General features: G+C 40.0%; 1 protein-coding gene and 1 long non-coding RNA gene across 5 annotated transcripts in view; one reads left to right on the top strand and one right to left on the bottom strand.

The window, feature by feature from the left end:
- The window catches only part of LOC308618874, a 35,204-nt gene that overhangs the window by 445 nt on the left and 13,216 nt on the right, over window positions 1–21,543 (top strand). For 2 of the 4 annotated variants that reach the window (XR_014016090.1, XR_014016091.1), the window contains exon 2: window positions 980–1,107. This is a non-coding gene — a long non-coding RNA (uncharacterized lncRNA). Of the gene's footprint in view, window positions 1–979; window positions 1,108–9,232; window positions 9,319–21,543 lie in introns of those variants that run through there. The other 2 variants (XR_014016092.1, XR_014016093.1) reach the window with 2 other exon arrangements.
- CDKN2B (cyclin dependent kinase inhibitor 2B) lies at window positions 7,526–13,599 on the bottom strand. Its single transcript, XM_081237182.1, has 2 exons — window positions 13,000–13,599; window positions 7,526–10,340 (listed from the first exon to the last, which is right to left on the bottom strand). The coding sequence occupies exons 1-2, from the start codon at window positions 13,132–13,134 to the stop codon at window positions 10,080–10,082; spliced, it is 396 nt and encodes a 131-aa protein (XP_081093308.1). The 5' UTR covers window positions 13,135–13,599; the 3' UTR covers window positions 7,526–10,079.

The raw sequence follows: 21,543 nt of genomic DNA, 5'->3' as shown, positions 1-21,543 counted from the left end.
GCTCAGAGAAGCATCTGAACGCTTCTTCCTCTTTCCTCCTGCCGCGGTGCTCCCCTCCCCCACGGCTGCTCCCCGCTCTCCCGTTGTCCCCGCGTCCACTGGTCGTTCCTCCCGCAGCCTCCTCCTCCTCCTTCCGCCCGGCGCTCCGACACCCTTCCCTCTTGCTGCCTGACTCTTCGGCGTGGTCCCTCTCCTCTCTCCTCCCCTCCTCCCTCTTCCCCCTCTTTTCTTCCACATCACTGACCCTTTCTTTCTGGACACCCCCCGCCCCCCCCGCGCTGCTGGGGTCCACTCGGCACAGGAAAAGCGGGGGAAGGAAAGGAAAGAGCCGCATAAAGGAGGGGTGAGTCGAGGACACCGAGGCGGCCTGAGGACACGCAGGAGCCGGGTTCCGGAGCGCAGACTGACGGGTCCCGGCTGTCGGGCTGGATGGAGCTTTGGCGCGGGTTCGCCGGCTCCCCCGAAGGCGAGTGGTCGAGCCCAGGACGCCTCTTTCAGGCGGGCGGTGCTGACCCGATGCCCCAACTTCCCGGGCCTGAAGTCAGTCTCAATGGGCCGAGAGCCTCGCGGGCTGGAGGCGCGGCCTGGCCGGCCCGGCGTGTAAGAGAGGATGTGGGACTAGGCCCAGCCTTCGGAGCCTGAAAGGTGGCCCGCCTCGAAGTGGCTTCCTTTACTTGTGGCCGAGCCTACTGGCCGAGCTGCAGGAGTGGATCCATAGCGAGACAGACGACAGGTCCTATGAATCAGACGCCAAGCCTCTCACTATCTAGAGGAGGCAAGTGAGGCTTGAATGGTGCAAGCCACCGTACTGTAACTGAGAGACCGGGTCCAGCGGCACGCAGGCTGCTTCCACTCCCCGTCCCTCACCTCCGCACAGGATGTAACCTCCTGACCCGCCGGCTGAAGTGAGACTTAGGGACCAGGCTTAAATAGCCACTCTAAATAACTTTTACAAATGCACCTCTCCCCTCTCCTGTAGGACTCCCTCAGAATTTACGGAACACCCAGGCTCCATGCTGAGGCTGCTTGCCGCTCCTCTGTGACAGAATGAATGCGCTTTCTGGCTCTTCACAAGGCTAGCTCCTACTCCTTCAGGGCGCTTCTCAGGTATCCGCCCCCCCCCGCCCCCCTCAGAGACTCTTCCTCCAGGCACCGTATTTTTTTTTCCCCTAAAGCACTTACCATACAGAAGTTATCATAAGTAATTGTTTACTTGTTTGTCTGTCAGTAGTTAGTATGTAAACTCCGTGGAAGGCCGGTCTTGCACTGTCTTGCACCACACCTATGATTCCCCTCCTCCACCCCCCCCCAAATAAACCTCATAGGAGAGAGATGGACTAGTAAAAACATACAATTATAGTGAGGGGATTTCATTTTATGGCAAACAGAAGAGGGGTACTTTAGGAGGTGGGGAATCAGAGAAAGCATCCTGGAGGGGAAATGCTGCCCAGTTTCAGCACAGTATCATTTAAGGACCCTGGAGAAGTGGAAGAGAGAAGGGTTTCCTGGACCCAGGCAGAGTTACTAGCTGCGGCAGTAAACCATGGTGCGGGAGGGTGAGAAAACCTGTATTACACATTTCTTGAAATTATTAGTCAGGGTTCTCTAGAGACAAAACCAATTGTGTGTGTGTGTGTGTGCGCTTGTATGATTTATTTTAAGGAATTGGCTTACCCAGTTGTGGGGCTGGCAAGTCTGAAGTCTGCAAGACAAGTAGGCAGGCTGGAGACCCAGGGAGGAGTTGATGTTGCAGTTTTGAGTCAGAAGGCAGCCTGGAGACAGAATTCTTTCTTCCTTGGGCAACCTCTTTTCACTTAAGGCCTTCAACTAATTGGATGAGGCCCACACAGATTATGGAGGATAATCTGCTTTATTTAAAGTCTATGGATTTAAATGTTAATTATATCTAAAAAATACCTTTACTGCAATATCTTGATTGGTGTTTGACCAAACAATTGGGTACCACAGCCTAGCCAAGTTGACACATAAAATTAAACCTCACATTATCCTATTATGCCTGAAAGGTCTGCTGAGCCTCAGTTTCCCAACCAAGTTTAAATTCTGGAATCTGTCTGTATTGATTGGGCCTGTATAGCTTAACCTATAACCATTTCCTCTCCGCCCAAACTTGTTCTGGGGATAAGGGGAGTTACCCACTTCAGGGGAATGCCATTTGAGTAAGAGCACTGAGTAAGATTACTACTATACAGTAAGCTCTGTGTTCAATGAATATAAAACTTAAAACTTAAATTCCATCTTGGTTTTCCCCTGCTACCCAACACCTGTGTTTTGTTAGTTGTGGTATGCAGGGGAATTCTACCTAATTTTAATATTAGACTAAGCAAAATACAATTATGAAGATGACTCTTTAGCAACACAACTAATTTGTGGCATTCCAAACACGTTTGGAATTCCAGATGACTTTGGCTTTGTGTTCTTCAAGAACAGTATGATCAAGAGCTGATCAGTGTTATTTGTGCACACTTTCGCTTGTATTACTTATCCTCACAGCGGCTCTTTGAATTTGGATTACTACCCTACTTTACAGGTGAGAAGACTGAGGCCTAGAGGCACTCAAATCTTAGATACTTTATAGCCAGCAAGTGCCAGGGCTGGAATCATTAAGAAGATCTTTGGACTAAAAGCCTTGTGCCCTTTCTGTTGTGCTAAACAGAGTCAATAGGAAGTGAACTATTGATGGGTCATTTTTGCAGAAAGAGGATCATTGAATGTCGGAGCTTTTCTTTGCTCTCTTCCTTTGGCCTAAAAACTGACTTGGCAGATCTGAGTTTTTGAATGGAGGAAAATTATTTTCTATTTTTTTAAAATGATTTTCTATTTTGGATCAGCAAATTCATCCCACAGGCAGAGACAGGAGAGGGCATTTTACTAATACCTTGTCTGTGCCACGCCACCCAACTACCCTCTAGCCGTGATGTCCTAGGACACTAGCTTTTTCCCTCAGGTATCTCTTGATTATCAAAATTCTGTGAGAAACTTCCCTAATATTGCACATGCTCAAACTAAAAACCCCAAAGGTATAAGACACAAAACACTAGAAGATTTAAAAACTATTATTTGAACACATATAAAATATTAACTTCTAGAATATATAAATACATAAGTGAGTAAAAAAATAACCCAGTAGAAAAGTTAGCAAATAATATAACGGGCAGTTTAGAGTAGAGGATATTCAAATAGTCAAATGGTCAAAAAATTATGAAAATATATTCAACCTTACTGGTTAGTAAAGAAATGTAACAAAAACACTGACATATACCTACAGGTGTGGCAAAAATAAAAAGAGTGATAACATTGGCAAAGTTTCAGAAAACAGTCTTCTTACATACTATCGTAACTTGGTACATTCATTTTGGAAGGCAACTTTACAGTATTTATTAAAACTGTATGTGCATATACATACCCTTTGACTCAGCAATTCCACTGAGTTTATGTATGCAAATATACACATACATAAATAGATGTATGGAAATATGTATACTGTTTATGTAGTGTGTATATACGTATGGAAAGAAATACATATTACATATGCATGAATATATGTATTACCCTTTGACTCAGCAGTTCCACTCCTATAACTCATCTAAGTATGAAAAGTATATATGCACATATACGTGTATATTTATTATTGAAGATACACACATACACATATATACACACGTAAGTATGGAAATATTTTACACACACATATGTGCAGACATACACGGTATGTGTGTGTTTGTGTGAGAGAAAAAGAGAGAGCCTTTAGCCTCAGCAATATCACTTCTATAAATTGATACAGATTGCTCATACAAGGATGAAAAAAAGGTTCTTTATAGCAGCATATGTAGTAGCAAAAAAAAAGGAAATAATTTATATGTTTGATAATAAGAGACTGGTTTTAAAAAATTTGGGTTTATCCATAAAATACAAAACTATGCAGCTATACAAAAAATGAAGTGCATCTTTATTTCCTAATGCAAGTTGTCAAAGATCTACTATCAAAAAAAACAAGTTGCAGAATGGTTTCCTAAATGTGTGTGTTGGGGCAGGGCTGTTTACAATTATGTGTACCTATATTTCTGGGAAGTTGATTAAAAGTTTTTAAAAATAGTGGTTACTCCTGGATAGTGAGAATGGTGGATAGGGAGGTTTCAGAAGATATTAATTCTGTTTACTTTCTGTACTGTTTGTAAGTTTACCATGAACAAGAATTTCAGAGTAACAACTATGGAAATTTTTGGCTCCAAAACTAGAGATTCTAATTTTGTAGTCCTGAAGTTGGTCAGTGAATTCAAAATTTAGAACATGAATGATTGAGAGCCAGGGTTGAGAACAACTTCCCTATATGTTGGTCTCAAATGACTGATGGGGACAGCACCATCATTGTACAGACATAATAAATACCTGAGGGTGAATGTAAAATGAAATGTCATGTATTTTTTCCCTAGAAAGGGGATGACATTAAATTCTTCTGTTCAAGGTGGGATTTAAACAGATCAAAAGGCTCCTGCAGCTCTGAAATGGATCCATATATGATATCTTTAACTGTCCAAGGCAGTCTAGACATTAGAGAGTAGTAGAGGATGACAAAATATTTTAGGCAAGTTTTATAGCTTATAACTCTAAGGTGGCATATTGGGAGCAGATATAGGAGACTGTACAGGGTACTGCTGTGCCCTAGGAAAGGTGATAGAGCTTAGTACTCATAACCCACAGACAGAATGAGAAGCCATTGGATATAAATATTTCCAACATTCACCCTTCAGAAGAAAACTCTGTGTGTTGTCATAATCTGTTGACCTATCTGTGGCTTTGTGAACAGAAAAAATGTTTACTGTTTTATGTTTATATGTTATCTCTTATAAACATATTATAAAATACATAATGACACACACTGAAATTATTTACAACTTAATTTGATAAGGAAAACAAAATGCAATTATTTATACTACGAGATGAGTGAAAACTGAAAAACAATGAATAACCTTTACCTATCTGGTTTAGGACTATACTGAAAGCCACCCAAACAGCAGACACTCATGACTGGTTCTGACTCCCAGTCTTATCCACAGCTCAGTACCTATTATCTGGTCAGAAGAAAGGGGAATTCTCAGGGAGACCCAGTTTTCAGCTAAGGCAAGGGGATGAAGAAATTTGTAAAGTGAGAAGAAGGTAGAGTGGCGTTTCGTTAAAATGAAATGGAGACCCTGAGGTCACACAAGAAAGGGTTCAAAGGAAGTAGCACCAATCCTTTCATAATATAGAGTATTCCAAAGAGAAGATAGGCAAATAGATTATGCATTTTGGGAGAAGGCCAAATTTGAAAGGGAAATGAGCCATGGTTTAATTACTGTAATTGGTCTTAAAGTTTCCACTTTAACTCTGTTGTAAAACATTTTATGTGCCAGCACTGACTCTATAGATATACTGGAGGTCTAATGTCAGGGGCTTCTGAATGAGAAGGGCATTAACAGGGGTTCCTTTGTAAATTTCCAATAAAATGTAGATGTCTGTGAGACAGTCTGTATATCATCTTCAAAGTTTTTTTCCCCCAGAAAAACCTTTGGCTTATATTGATTGCAAACTTCAAATTATAATACAAGTCAGCCATTTCAGGAGGGCAGAGAATGAGATGAAAAGAAAGTAACAAAAGGAATAGAAGGAGGAGAGGCATGGTGGTGTTTTGTGGAAGATGGATGAGTAGTTTAACAGAATTAATCAAATAAAACCAAAACAAACTGCTTATGGTCTACATGCTGGTGGGGTTTGTGAAATATTCCCAGGCCTGAAATAATGGGAATCTGCTCATTCCCTACTGTCTTGATTTTCTATAAAACTTTTCTCAGGATCAGCTTTTACAAGTGGTAGGAGTCCTTTTTGGCCTCTTGAATTCCTCACTCAGACTTTAATAGCATTCCTTGCATAAAGGAAACAAATACTTTATAGAAATGGTAACTTGTATATATCATCCCTTTGTTAATTATGTAATACAGGAAATTTTGCTTGGAAGCCAGTGCTACTAATGAAATAATATGTAACTGGCATGGATTACATATTAATCACAGTAATATAAATCAACATGTATTGATATTGAGGTGATACAGAGCTCTTCCCTGACCAGCTGGTTCCTACTATCACCCAGGCAACATTTAGGGCCCTAAAACGTCATGGAATCCAATGGAAACAAACCAGAAAGAACAGACCTTTAGAAATGGGTCTGTAAACTCCACAGCAGCTATTTACAGAGAGTTATTCATCTTCTAATGACTTTTCTGCATATTTTAGCATTCTCATGCCTTTGCACTTTCTATTCCTTCCAATACCCCCAACATTTTTTCTTGGTTCCAACTCCTATACCAACCCCATTTAGGTCAGTATCACTTGTTATGTGTTTACTTAAAAAACACTGTTTCTTTCAGAGCATTTACATTAGTTTGTAAACACCTAATTCAGCATTATTTTAATAAATTTATTGGGTCTACCTGCTTATCTCACTTAAAGAAGTGAATTCTTTTGGTGGCTATGAGTCACATGAGAGAAATACAAAATGCAACAGAAAAAAAATCAGAGGAAAAATAAGTAAGAAAGAGCTTAAAATTAAACTACATATTTATTTTGCAAAGCATCTTTTCTGTGCTAGTTTCCACAAACTTGTTGGTAACTTCTCAACTAACTGGTGGAGGTGGTGCTTATGAAGATCCCCCACCCCCCAGGGCTCCAGAATTTAAAAATGCATCTCTTCTCTCTATTCCTTTATATAGCTTTTCTTGGCTCAGACAAGCAAAATGGCAAAATCATTACTAATAAAATATAAGACCCCATTACAGTCATGTATGCAACAAACTTATAAAGCGATAAAACTTTAGTGATGGTAGGGAGCTTAAAAGTAATCTAGTCCAACTCCCATCTTTTATAGATGAGGAAATTGGGGCTAATCATGTCACATGATTTAGTAGGTCATATATTAAATTAGTTGAAGAACTAATACCAGAACCCAGGTTTTCTACCTTCCAATCAAGTCCTAATTTCTCTCTGCTTCATTCACTCTTTCTTCCCTGGGATTATAAATAGAACAGGAGAAGATATTGAAAGTATTGTGATTCAACTCTTGTTGCTCCTTCAAGTAATTTTTAAAATTAAAATGTTCTTATTTTCTTATGTATTTCTCCCCCTTTCCATCTTTTTAAGCTTGGTAATTGAATACTGTGAAATTATGCCAACCTAAAATTTATTCTTCAAGTTTTCACAAGATAATGAAATAGTTTGTTGATAGTGAAAACTTAGTAGTCATGTCAGATTTTGGTTATGATTAGCTGCTGACATAAATACCAAAGCAGACTTCTTAGTCTGCTAAGAAGATGACTGTAGATGACACCAGCTTTTGCATTTGTTTCAGAAGGCAGTCCACAAGAGTGCTTCCAAGATTATTTCTATCATTTTTGAAGATGACTAATTCTACTTGCTCTTTTTTCTTTTCTTTTCGTAGAGTGGCAACGTCTTGAACATTGGAAAAATTACACCCTATCATAAAAATAATTAGCCTCTGATAAAGCATAAAAGGAAAATAAGCATTTCTTTTGTTTTTTAAAAATAATTGATACTTGCAGAGGTGGTTTAAAAAATCCCTATTCACTATTACATATTAACACACAAGTAGTTTGTTTTTAACATTTCCCATAAAGGAAGGACAATATAGAATCTCAATATGGTTGGTCTAAGTTAAATTAGTTTTATTTATTTGCTGAAGGTCCATTACCTAGCTTCATAAAATAAACTAATTTGGTCCTGGACTCCATATTCATATTGCTTTTGTCATAATATAGAAATAAAATATAATAAAGCATTCCTATGAACACACTTTCCCAAAGCCATTTGGAGCTGTATGGATCTTGAGCTCTCTGTTTGAATCTATTTCATTCCTTATATCTGAAATTACTAATTTTAGCCATTAGAACACAGGAAATTTTAAATAGATTTTGCTTTCATAGTAAATCATCCTTGTTTTCTCATCCATTCACTCGGCTGAAAAAGGAAATATAAAAATGAGGCCAAATGAATTCATTATTGAATTCTGAATTTATTTCACTTCCAGATCTTGCAATGAAGGTCAGGTAGTAAGATGTGTACAAACCTTGGTAATATTTTAGATTTAGATACAGAAATTAACATGTATATTTTTCTGTAATTGCAAAATAGAGCCAGAAGCAGGGCTCATGTATATAGAGCTATATTTGCTTGCATGTATCCTTCAAAGTGAAATCTTAAACAGATTTAACAGTATATACTTCTTGTGCTGCTGATAAAACACATTGACCAAATCTGCCTACCAGGTGGATTTGAAATCTGAATTTACTTTTACATGTATTCATAAATTACTATTTCAGTGCAACCAGGTGGTACTTGATTTTCCAATAATGTATGCTGTTTTGGTTTTGCCAAATATATATATATATATATATATTTGCCGAATATATATATATATTTGCCAAATATATATATATTATATATATAATATATATATATATATATATATATATATTATATATATATGGCTGTGGATCTCACAGAACCCTATAGTACCCAACCACATTTTCTTGATTTAGTTTCCCTTAATATCAGGTTGTCATCAGATTCCACAACTTCTTTAAATTAGGAATGGAATCATGTTTTAAGCCAAAATCTTGGAGTCCAATCTCAAATTTTTTACATTAAAACAGTGAAATATCAGTTATTCCAATGCTGTAATGTATCAAGCAACACTGGAAATTAAATCCCCAAACAGTACACCTTCAGTTTGTTCAGCAGATATTAAGACATTCCACGAGCCATCATCATATATTTTCAACAGTTTTATATTCAATCTACTCTTTTAGCAACCCTTTGGGAAATATCCCGAGATAATTTACTGGGTAAGTGCATGGGTCTTCTAAAATACATTTGTAATATTTCATTGTTTGACCCCCTGAGACTGTAGTAAAGGAAACAGAAAATTTAACAAAGAAATAAATAGGTTAAGGATCAAAGTAATCTGGGCGTTGCCACTGTGCTATAGCTTCGTGTAAAAGCCGTAGTTCTTCCTCACCTCTTTCCCAAGGGCCACGAGTTACTTTGTTATTTAAAGTCTCCGCAAGTGAGACTGCTACTGAAGAACCACCCGGAAGTACAAAATATCACGAAATCTTTTCAAGTGGCAATTTACAGGGGGCTCTCTGTCTCCTACCGCTCATAGATTAAACAAATCGTTACAGTTAACGGCCTACCTACAGTTGCTCTCGCTACAATCTCCGACTTCAGCCAGTGTGCGCGCGGACTGCTGGAACGCCGCAGGAATCTCGCCTTGATTTAACAACAGCAAACGAGCGCCCCTTTTGGAGAGCTGTTCAGAACCACCTTGCCCTGGGGACTTTAGAATAAGAGGGCAAGTTCGAGGTGGCTTCCGGGTCCTCTCTTCCCCGTCCCTATCCGGTGGAGCTGGGCGCGAGTCCCCAAGGCTTCCATTATGGAGCGTTTTGCACGTGACCTGCTCTGCTCCGTGCAGCTTGTAAAGAAAGAGCTCACGACGACCGTCATCGTTGATTGGTCCTCCGTCTTCAGCTTTGCCCTCATATCCCCAGAGCCTAACGCCTGAAGTGGGGGCTTACGGGGCGGGGTCCTTCAAGGTCAGTGGGGCGAATGTTATCACCTGCCTCCCACCCAAATGCCAGTCACCGCCGCCTCCCACTCCGCCCCAGCATCTTTTGTGTGAAGATTCGCAGCGCTTGGGTTCCTTCGCGGATTTCTTCACGTGCCACTTTTCGCCAGAAAACCCTGAAAAATAAACCTGGGAATTCCACATTAGGCTCCTAAATCTCGCTGGAAATCCATTTGCCCCACCTCTCTGCGTTTCACTTCACGGTGAGTGTCGAGGGCTGCATCCAGAGAAAAAAAATTTCTTCCCGGTCTTGCCCTCCTTCCCTGCGGGGAATCAGGTCGCCCAGGAAGACTTCCGCCGCTCCACGTTTGCAGACCTCATTGAACTAAGTTGGGGTGGGGAACTGGAGAGAAAGGTCGTTTGGGGCGGCTGTGTGCACGCGCCATCAGTCTCCCTCGGCCGCGCGCAGGTAGCGGGCGACGTCGCGGTGGCCCCGCTCCTCAGCCAGGTCCACGGGCAGGCGGCCCCAGGCGTCGCGCACGTCCAGCCGCGCCCCGGCTCGGTGAAGCGCCACCAGCGTGTCCAGGAAGCCCTCCCGGGCGGCGTCGTGCACGGGTCGGGTGAGGGTGGCGGGGTCCGCGCAGTTGGGGTCCGCACCGTGGAGCAGCAGCAGCTCGGCCACGCGGGCGCTGCCCATCATCATGACCTGCCGGAGAGAGCAGAGCGGTCAGGACCGGGGTGGGGGCAGGTAGAGTCTTCTCAAAGAAATACCTATTCATGATCCAGAGGCTCTTACAAGCATCAGGAGTCTAGTTAAGCTTCATTTGCTGACGCAATACCATCCCCCACCCCCACCCCGGCCCCAGCCCCAATTATACTCTACTCAGCCCTAATTAGTTCCATTTTATTCGCCAAACCTGGGAAGACAAGAAAGAGCTGATGATAAACTGCTTATCGCCGTTGTGGGAGATTTCTTTAAAATTTCCATTGAAACAGGGGAGTCTATTTTGTTAAATGATTTATGAGTGGAGTTAAAAGACTTTTAAAGTCTTAAATTATTTTCCTTTTTCTTCCCTCTACCCCAGCCATAATCCCAGTCTAAAAAATTTACTAGGCAGTCAGCTGATACATTTATTTTAGAAGTTAGAGCAGTGCTTTAGAAGGGAAAATAAGAAACAACTAAGTCTAAAACAAGGTTTACTTTGTTTAGTTCTTGCAGTAAACCCCCTGTGGAAGGCGTTTGCTTTTCACTGTTATATATGTCTCTGCTCATAAAGGGAATACAGTCCTACAATTGGAGCCAAAATTGGAGATAGAAGGGAAAAAGTAAAGTCATGCATAGTTTTATAAGATGATGAAAACAAATTATTTGTTTTTAATGAATGGTTCACCACTTTTAATATTTAACATTATAGATAAAGGCTAACGTTTAGAGGATAATATATTTGAGGTAATGTAAAATAAACACTATATTTACATTGTACAGGATTTTATAATGTTGAATAGTAAACATTTTGCTATCTAAAAAAGAGCTTGGATCTTAGCAGTCACATCAGAGCAATGCATAATTTAGAAAAAGGATGTTTTGGAGCAGTAATCCTATAGTATCCATTTGTGTACATGTACATTATGCAAGTATTTACTTTCTTATTTTAACAATAAAATAATTTTTTAATGTTTATCCATTCAAGTTTCCGATTTCCTTTATTTTACTTTATTTTTTTAAACATCTTTATTGGAGTATAATTGCTTTACAATGGTGTATTAGTTTCTGCTTTATAACAAAGTGAATCAGCTATACATATACATATATCCCCATATCTCCTCCCTCTTGCGTCTCCCTCCCACCCTCCCTAGGGTGGTCACAAAGCACCAAAGCAACGAGCTGATTTCCCTGTGCTATGTGGCTGCTTCCCACTAGCTATCTATTTTACATTTGGTAGTGTATATATGTCCATGCCACTCTCTCACTTCGTCCCAGCTTCCGCTTCCCCCTCCCCGTGTCCTCAAGTCCATTCTCTACATCTGCGTCTTTATTCCTGTCCTGCCCCTAGGTTCTTCAGAACCATTTTTTTAGATTCCATATATAATAATTTTTGATAATTAAATATACAAAATGTTATATGTTCTTGTGAGTTTATGTTTTAAAATGTACCACGGAATCAAAAGATAGTATGCAAAATTTTTTGTTTGTTTCATGGATATTAAAAACATCTATTTCCTCCCTTAGAAACCATGATATGATTTCTATTAGTGATGTAAAGGGCATTTCATGCATAGAGAAGAGGGGGAAAAATGGTTCTTAATATCTCAGAATATGGTGAATTAAAAATGACAAACCTCTTTCAACAATTAATATAATTTGAAGTCTTTAAGAGCTACTTTACATATTGTTGCTGCTTTAAACAATCCGTCATTTCTTCCAATATTTTCTATGAATTCAAAATGAATGAATACATATTTTCTTTAAAATCTACACAATTAACAAGATTCCTTAATAACAGCTTGGTTCTGGAAGGTGATTGTGAGGTGAATACTAAATATAACCATAATAGTCAACAGTAAAACACAAAACATTACCTTAGATTTTAAAGAAATTAAAAATATATTTAGCACTAATTAAAGTGGGATTAATAGTTAAACATATTGAATTTTAACAATGAAGAGGCTATTTATGAAGACCCTTTGCCATTTAACAAAGCTGCAGCAATGCCTATGTAATCCAAGCATTCAGTATAACTAAATAAAGATATATAGAAGCACATTTTTTTTTCTTATGTAACACTCAAGAGACACTGCTAACATAAAAGGAATTAAGTATTGTGGTTGAGGAATCCTGTCTTCTTTGTATTCAATTCGTCTGTATGAGGAAAGAATACAAAATTTCACATCACAGCTTAAAGATTCAGGGTGATTTTTTTCATGTGCTGTGATTTTGTATGATTCCTTAAATTCAATCCAAATTGTGTACCTTGTAATTTAATTATCTCTATCGTTGAAAGTTGATCGCTGTTTGTTGAAAGACAAACAGATAAGACAAAACAGTTCTCCTCCCCAAATAACCTCTCCTTTTCCCCTTTCCTCTCCAGTTGAACCTATCCCTTGCATCTCTTATGAAATGGGAGAGGGGATATTGGTTTTTTTTCCCCCATTAAAAAGAAAACCAAACAAGTAGTGGGGTTTCCAATACCTTTCTTTAGAGTTTTTTTGTGGGTGAAAACCTGCTTTACACCTGAGCTCAATACTCCAGCAAGAGAGACAGAGGTCTAAGTCGGTGGAGATCTCAGTCCCCAGCCGCTTCCCACGGAGGCCGCGGCGCCGTGTTTGTGCGCCCCCTGTCGGCGAGGCCCGGGGCCCCCAGCTACCTGGATCGGGCGTCTCCCGAAGCGGTTGAGTCTGTTGGGATCCGCACCGGCTTCCAGGAGCTGCCGCACGGCCTCCACTTGCCCCCGCGCCGCGGCGTTGGAAAGGCCCGCATCACTGCCGCCACCACTGAGCATGCCCTTGTCCTCCTCGCTCACTTCGCAGCCCCCAGGCGCAAAGTATCCCGGATAATCCACCGCTGGCCGTGAGCTTCGCAACACGCCCCACCCCTCCTTCCCACCTCGCCCTAGCGGGCTCTCCCCACTCGGAAAGAGCTCAGTTCAGCTTCAGTCCCCTTTCGCCGTCCTTCTGCGGCTTGGGGGGTCCGTCCAATGGCCGAAAGGCCTACGTAGTTAAGCCGGGCTTTTCCCGGATGGCTCCCAGGAAAAGGCCCCTCGCGCAGCCGCAACGTCGCGCGAATCCACTCTGGCCGCAGAGTGCGGGCGCGTTGCAGCGTCCTCACCGCCGAGCTACACTCTGGCGGAGTGAAGAGACGGCAGGGACTGAGTTCGTTTCCAGCTGGGCAGTCGGGCTGGGTGCTTCCCACCTCCTTAGGCTCCGCCCCCTGTCCGTTCGGGCATGTCCCACTGTGCTGCCTGGGAGGCCTGGCAGGCAGCTGACGTTACAGCCGCGAGGGTAGGGGCCACGAAGAGCAGCCCAGAAGGTGCCCGCCCGCACGCGCCAGACACCGCAAAGCGGAGCCCGCTGCGCAACTCGCTGCGGGGTGTCCAGCAATCCTAGGCTACGTTTTTTGGAAAGGTCGAATCAGTGCACTCAGCTCTTAATCACCTCCCTCCAGCAGGCGGAGCAGAGGATTTCTATTCCTTCCGTCCCGGGCCAGCTGGTTTCACTAGAAGTTAGTCGCTCCCTTTGTAATCAAAAGGCTGAGAGAAAGGCATTTAAAATAACCTCGTCGATGCATGAGGGAAGGGATGTGGGAACAGATGTATATGTATGACTGATTCACTTTGTTATAAAGCAGAAACTAATTAAAAAAATAAATAAATAAACTTAAAAAAAATGGAAAAAAAAAATAACCTCGTCTCTCTTAAGATGTCTTAAAGTGACAGCTCTGCACCTGTCATGCTGGTTAAATTCATCCCCAGGCGGTACTTGAACTTCACTAGCTTCACGTCTTGCATCAACCTTAGCAGTTTGGTGGTGGTGGTGGTGGGGTATCTTCCTACTTGAACGAGCCAAAAATCAGTCTAAGTGAAAAATCCTGAGAATGCTGCTTTGAATGTGCTTTTTATTCTTTTCATCTTTGAATTATGGATACAGTCCTAAAACAAAACAAAACAAGAAAAACGAAAAAACATCTCACACACAGCTAGTTTGAGATTGAGAGTTATAGCTTGGTACCTCACTTAAAAATATAAATATATATTTTAAGAATCTGAGATCCCAGTTTCATGATATTTGAACAATCTATTTTTGTTTGCACTCTTACCTATTTAAACCCACCTCAGCAAGTATTTGATTTCCATTTATTATGGGTAATAAAGGAAATTATGCAGTAATAATGAAACATAATAAAACAGGGATGTGGTTCTGGACCTGTCATTAAACAGGCTGAACCTGTCATTAAACCCACTTCTGAAGATTTAAAGCCCAAGTGCTTTGCTTTTCTTCCTAATCTTCTTAAGTGAGTTTGTATTAACATATGCATTGCTTTTAAGGTTAAAAAAAATTACAGGTGATGCTCTACTGAAATAAGAAGAGAACCACAAGTTATGTATCTGTTGCCTGAAAACTTTGGTGAGGATCTACATGAGAATGCTAACATTTAACAGCTCTTATCTATAACATCATTTTTGGTTTAGAGTGCTGAGAAACACAATCTTAAGGGGAGGGCAATTGCTTGCTTACTCACAAATGAGAGACTCCACATGTTTCTTCTAGCATATCTTAGCTTGGATTCCCCTCCTCCCAATCCACTGTAGAATAAAGAAGAGCTCTTCACAGACAGGGTAGGGGGTGGCATGGAAGTGGTGTTTATGGCTAAAGATTTGCTGACTGAGCCTCAACAGAGTTTAAATTAACCTGGATGGGGAAGGGAAGGCGGCAGCATTAATAACAATTTTTCTCTCTATCACCACACCACATTTCTTAGTTTTCAGGTTCTTAATTCCTCTTTCACTCTTTTTTTTTAAACATCTTTATTGGAGTATAATTGCTTTACAATGGTGTGTTAGTTTCTGCTTTATAACAAAGTGAATCAGTTATACATATACATATGTCCCCATATCTCTTCCTTCTACCTTTCACTCTTATTTGAACCTCCACTCTTATCTAAGAAAGAACTGTCTTTTTATTTGTTGATGATGGTTCTATTATGATCTGGCCAGAAGAATAGAAGTCTACTGCTGGGTGAAAAGCATGGATGAGCTGTTTTTGTCTAGTCTTAGAGGCCAGTTCCCATGCCCAGTGTATTGGGGATTACAGGTGTGCCAGTTGAACGGGAGAAGGAAGAGAAAAGATGGACGGTAGGAAGCCAGGGTCTTTGAAATGAATGGCATTGCTTCTTTGCCAGTTACCTGGAGGGGCTGAGTCACTAGACTGATATTGGTGGGTGTGGTGGCAAATGGGCTCAGTCAAGAATATCTTCATCAGAATAGCCTGATTACTCTGAAATTTAGTGTACAGCCAAATGCAACACGGCAGGTTGCCTTTTTTTTTTTTTTTTTTTTTTGCGGTACGCAGGCCTCTCACTGCCATGGCCCCTCCCGCCACAGAGCACAGGCTCCGGATGCTCAGGCCCAGCGACCATGGCTCACCGGTCCAGCCGCTCCACGGCACGGGATCCTCCCGGACCGGGGCACGAGCCCGCGTCCCCTGCATCGGCAGGCGGACTCCCAACCACTGCGCCACCAGGGAAGCCCCAACAGGTTGCCTTTTAAAGAAGTATTGTTGGATCTTCCCTCTAATGGATTCAGTAATTAAATTTAGTTCAACAAAACTTAGTTCAGCATATCCTATAACACAGTTCACAGTTGGATAAGATATGGGTCCTAGATTTTAAGAAACTCTCCCTAGTGGCATTTAAACCAACAAATAGAGTTTCAGAATCAATGCAATCCCTATCAAAATTCCAATGGCATTTTTCAAAGAAATAGAACAAATAGTACTAAAATTTCTATGGAACCACAAAAATCCCCAAATAGCCAAAGCAATCTTGAGAAAGAAAAACAAAGCTGGAGGCATCATACTTTCTGATTTCAAACTACATTACAAAACTACAGTTATTAAAACAGTATGGTATTGGCATAAAGACAGATACATAGATCAATGGAACAGAACTGGGAGCCCAGAAATAAACCCACACTATGTGGTCAATTAATTTATGACCAAGGAGCCAAGAATATACAATGGGGAAAGGAGAGCCTCTTCAATAAATGGTATTGGGAAAACTGGACAGCCACATGCATAATAATGAAACTTGACAGCTATCTTACACCATACACAAAAATTAACTCAAAATGAATTAAATACATGAATGTAAGACCTTAAACCATAAAACTCCTAGAAGAAAACATAGGCAGTAAGCTCCTCAACATAGGACTTGGCAATGACTTTTTGACTCTGACAACAAAAGCAAAAACAAGTAAGTGGGACTACATCATACTAAAAAGCTTCTTCACAGAAAAGGAAACCATCAACAAAATGAAAGGCAACCTAAGAATGGGAGAAAATATTTCCAAACCATATATCTGATAAGGGACTAATATCCAAAACATAGAAAGAACTCATACAACTCAGTAGCAAAAAAAACAAGCAATCCTATTAGAAAATGGGCAGAAGGTCTGAATAGACATTTTTACAAAGAACATACAGATGGCCAACAGGTACATGAAAAGATGCTTAACATCACTAATCACCAGGGACATGCAAATCAAAACCACAGTAAGATATCTCACACCTGTTAAAATATCTATTAACAAAAAGACAAGAAATAACAAGTGTTGGTGAGGATGTGGAGAAAAGGCAACCCCTGTGTACTGTTCATGGGATGTAAATTGATGCAGACACTGTGGAAAACAGTTGGAGTTTCCTCAAAAAATTAAAAATAGAACTACTGTATGATCCAGTAATTCCACTTTTGTGTATTTATCTGAAGAAAATGAAAATACTAACTCAGAAAGACATATAAATTATTTACAATAGCCAAGATAAGGAAACAACCTGTGTGTCCACTGATGGATAGATGGATAAAGAACTTGATATATATATATATCTGCCGCAAAAGACTGAAAGCTTCCCATTCATGACAATGTGAATGACCTTGAGGGCATTATGCTAAGTGAAATAAGTTAGACAGAGAAAGACAAATACCATATGATCTCTTTTATATGTGGAATCTAAACAAAAACAATCCCTCACCCCCCAAGAAACAAAAGAAAAATAATCAAGCTCATTAATACAGAAAACAGATTGGTGGTACCAGAGGCGGGGGGGGGGGGTATGTGAAAAATGTTTGAACTTTCTTTTTTAGTTTAAATAAATGTAAAAAACGTATTTCCCACTTTTATTGTAATAACAGTCTCCTCTTTCTCAGCTCTATAATTTCTCCTTTGGCATATTCTAATTTGAAGTCTAGTTCACCCCTACAGCAAGTCAGAATACTTGTGAAGGTTAGGGAGACAACTACAGCCCATGCTACTGCAGCTGGTTACAAAGCCACTACTAATAATCCTTGTCTCCCTCTTCAACTCCCTTTCTAGATTCCCTCACTCTTAGCACATCTAGTTATCTAGGTGTCTAACTTAGTAGGTTAAGTAGACCCCCATTCCTGAGAGTTGTGAGCTAGTAACCATGCCCTTTTCAGACCATGGCTGGTATACTTGTCCATTTACTATCACAATTGGACAGATAAATATCGAGATATTCCAGTGGATTACCTGGATATCAAATGCTTTTTTCCTGAATGCTTCTAGATTCAGAAGCCCTATCTTTTCCTGATAAACATGATCAATTATCCTCTTTAGGAGAGATGACTCCTTTACTTCCTAACTGGTCTCTTCGCACGAAAAGCCTGAAGTGATTGGGCAGCATCTAGAGCTTAAATGGGACTCTTCCAACATCTCATGGTAAAATTGTTCTCTCTATATGAACCAAGACTTCCAGGCCACAGATATTAGAATTGTAAGGATGGAAAATATAAATTCCTCGGGTGGGTTACAAAATATGATAAATAGAGGCACTCCTGGCAATGGTCAGAGAGGTAGCGATGTCTGGCTTCCAGAGGAGGGCCATCCAGGATGAAATAGAATCCTAGTTCATCAACAGAACAACAGAGGAAACCTAGGTAAAGTTTCAGGTTTCCCAAGCAAAATGAGTTCAGGATAGAATTTACTCTTATGAGAGTTCTGTCCTATGACAAGACAGCATTAGGTTTGAGGAACTGAAGGAAAGGCTACTAGCGATGGATAATCAAGGTACTCAAGAACTCAGATGTAAAACAACAGATTACATGCAGATTTGCTTTTTGAAAAGGTAGACGTAGGGATAGATGAAAATAGTGCTTTAATATACTACTACTACTATGACTATTACTATATAAGTATATAACTCTAAAATGAATACTTGTATAACTGCATAAAAGTATGGCTGCATGAATTACAAATCCAGTTGAATATGAAAGCTAAGATCATAAATTTTCCTTAAACTGAAATGAATTTTCCTGGCCTAGTCTTCTGAAACTGCATGCTTCATCAGCATAGGTAGATATGACATGGTGGAGAAGAGAGGAAGAGTGGAGTGGGTACAAGCTGGCCAGTGCTTAAAAATAAAAAAGACTCCTAGATTTTAAGAAACTCTTTCTAGTGACACTAAAAACTAACAAAACTAACAACAAGAGTTTCAATTTAATGCGATAACTTTACTGAAAGATACATCTGCAGGGTACCTTGGAAGTAAGAAAGAGGGGAAGTTAAAAAGTGCAGGGAATTTCCTTAGAGGTGTTGCAGCTGAACAGAGTCTTTAAAGAATGCATTGAAAATTAACTGTTTCCTATGTTCTTGCTTTGAGCCTTGGATTTCCTTAAAATTTAAGAAAAAGGTTAGTAAAATATAGCCTGAGCCAATATTTGAGCCACCTTCTTAAGTGGTGGGTATGGGCAAAGTGTCTAAGAAATAAAAACTATTTGAAGTTGATAAGATGGAAGAGAATGGTTCTTGTTGTTGAAGGAGACATAGATAAAGAATGTTAAGATAGGAAAAAACCCAAAGAGCAGAAATATTGATAATCTTCCCAGAGGCAGATATGTGAGCTGCACTAGACAAATTGACTGGAAAAGAACTTTGGGCAGGGAAAAACTTTGCCAGGGTATGCGTGGTTACCAGCACCATGGACAGCGCTTCTCTATTAAGCAAAATCTGGGTGGTCCTAACCCACTCCAAACTGAGAATTCCTGAGGAAGCTTCAGACTTGATTTTCCAAGACCTTTTTCTCCCCTGAAATTTAAAGGAAACCACATGGAAGCTCAGTGGACTTCTTTACAAAACCAACCTGCTCAATCTGGTTTCCAAATATTGGATTTTCTAATATTCTCTATGTAAAGAATATTAAATATCCTCTATGCTTAAAAGATGAGAGGAGAAATTACACTTGTTGTCTACTCTGTTCCAAATGTTTTAAAGTATTATGTTATTTAATCCTCATAAAACTCTTATGCAACATGCACTCGTATCTCACTTTTACAGGCAAGACAAAAGAGAAGTTAAGTCACTTGCATACTAGCTAATCATTGCTGGAGGTGTAGTCTAACCTGTGTGGCTTCAGAGCCTCTACCATTTACACTACATAGGGTTTTTAGCAGCTGTCATTGTAGGCTTAACTGGAAAGAAAACACAATAAACTAGTTTATAATTATTTTCCAGTCTACATTGTGTTTTCCAGATGGCTCACCTCACAACATATCCTTAATAGACTTCAAAGGTGACTTTTCACACATAATACAATAGCACATTTGTCTTGGACAATAGAGTGAGATAATGAAACGTTTTACCTCTTCCTGAAACCCAGATGTCTCTAGGGTGAAACACAACCTGTTGTTAATGCTTTAAACACATTTAAGAGATGAAATGGATGGGAACATAGTGGGCAATTGAAATTTGGAATAGTCACAGTTCTGCCTTTTAATAGGGTGGATTATTTACAAGTGAGAAGGGAGAGAAAGTAAACAGTAAGTTGGCATAGGATTTAGGAGGTTAATAGAAGGGAAGGGATAGAATCAATTTCAACATTATAAATAATTCAGATCCCTAGTGAAAATGTTTATATTCTAGTTGGTGAAACTATATATGAACTCACTATAAAAGTGTGAATAAAATCAGCTGAGTGACCAAGTAGTTCCATAATCATGTCCTCAGTTGTGTGTGTGCATGTGTGTGTGTGTGTGTGTGTTTTGGTTGGATCTAAGACAGTGATTATAAGTTGGGAGAGAAAGAAATTCAGAATCATTTTCGTGGCTTTTTCAAGCTATGTATGACCCCCATCTCACCAGGAGGCTTGATTCTCTCCATTTCATCAGTTGAGATTTATTGCTCCAGGATCCACAGTATAGCTCCTTCTATATCCCCATAAATGGTTCTAAGTCTAATTGAATCATGGACATACACATCATTTTAGCATCTGTATTAGTCTTCTAGGGCTAACATAACAAAATTCCACAGACTGGGTGGCTTTAACAATAGAATTTTATTTTTTCAGTTTTGGTTTTCTCTCCTTGGCTTGCAGATGGTCTCTCTCCTGCTGCCGCTTTACATAGTTGCCCTGTGAACATGCAAGCTGCTGGTGTCTCTTTTGTTCGTCCAAATTTCCTCTCCTTATAAAGACACTAGTCAGATTGGATTAGCCCCCACCCCAGCCTCATTTTAACATAATCACCTTAATGCTCTATCTTCAAATACAGTCATTCTGAGGTACTGGGGGTTAGAGATTTAACATATGAATCTTGGGGGACACAATTCAGTCTACATGGAGTCTCTTCCAGTTTTTACACATATCACTTTTCATTGCTTTTTAAAAACTGTTGTTAATAATTTATTTATATGAATAAGGATGAAAATAAAATCAACACATTGAAATTGATTGAAATTTTTACCAGTCTCTTGTGTCTCTTCTAATCTATCAGTTCCCCTCTTTCTTTCTTTCTTTTTCTTTCTTCTTCTTCTTCTCCCTTTCAATTGATTTGTTGCAGGAATTGAGTTGTTAATTCTGTAGTTTTCTGAAGTCTGGACTTTACAGAATGCTTCTTCATGATGACATTTAACATTTTTCTCTGTCACTTGTATTTCTTATCATTTGTTATTTAGATCTAGAGTTTGGATGTGACTCAGGTTTGATATTTTGGCAAAAATACTTCATAAGTAGAATTGTAAACTTCCACCAAGAGGCACATAATCGATTGTCTCTTTTTCTATGACTTCAGCAGCCACCGATAATTATTTCTTAGATCTAATATTTCCTTAGGGGTTGCAAAATGGTGATATTTTAATCCTATCAACACTTCTTCATCCACTAGCTGGAATACTTCTATAAAGAGA

This window comes from Mesoplodon bidens (genome assembly GCF_964165515.1).
Source record: "Mesoplodon bidens genome assembly, chromosome: 6".
In the NCBI taxonomy this organism is placed as follows: domain Eukaryota; kingdom Metazoa; phylum Chordata; class Mammalia; order Artiodactyla; family Ziphiidae; genus Mesoplodon; species Mesoplodon bidens.
The sequence above is the reverse complement of the archived record's forward strand: the minus strand, read 5'-3'. Positions and strand labels throughout refer to the sequence as shown.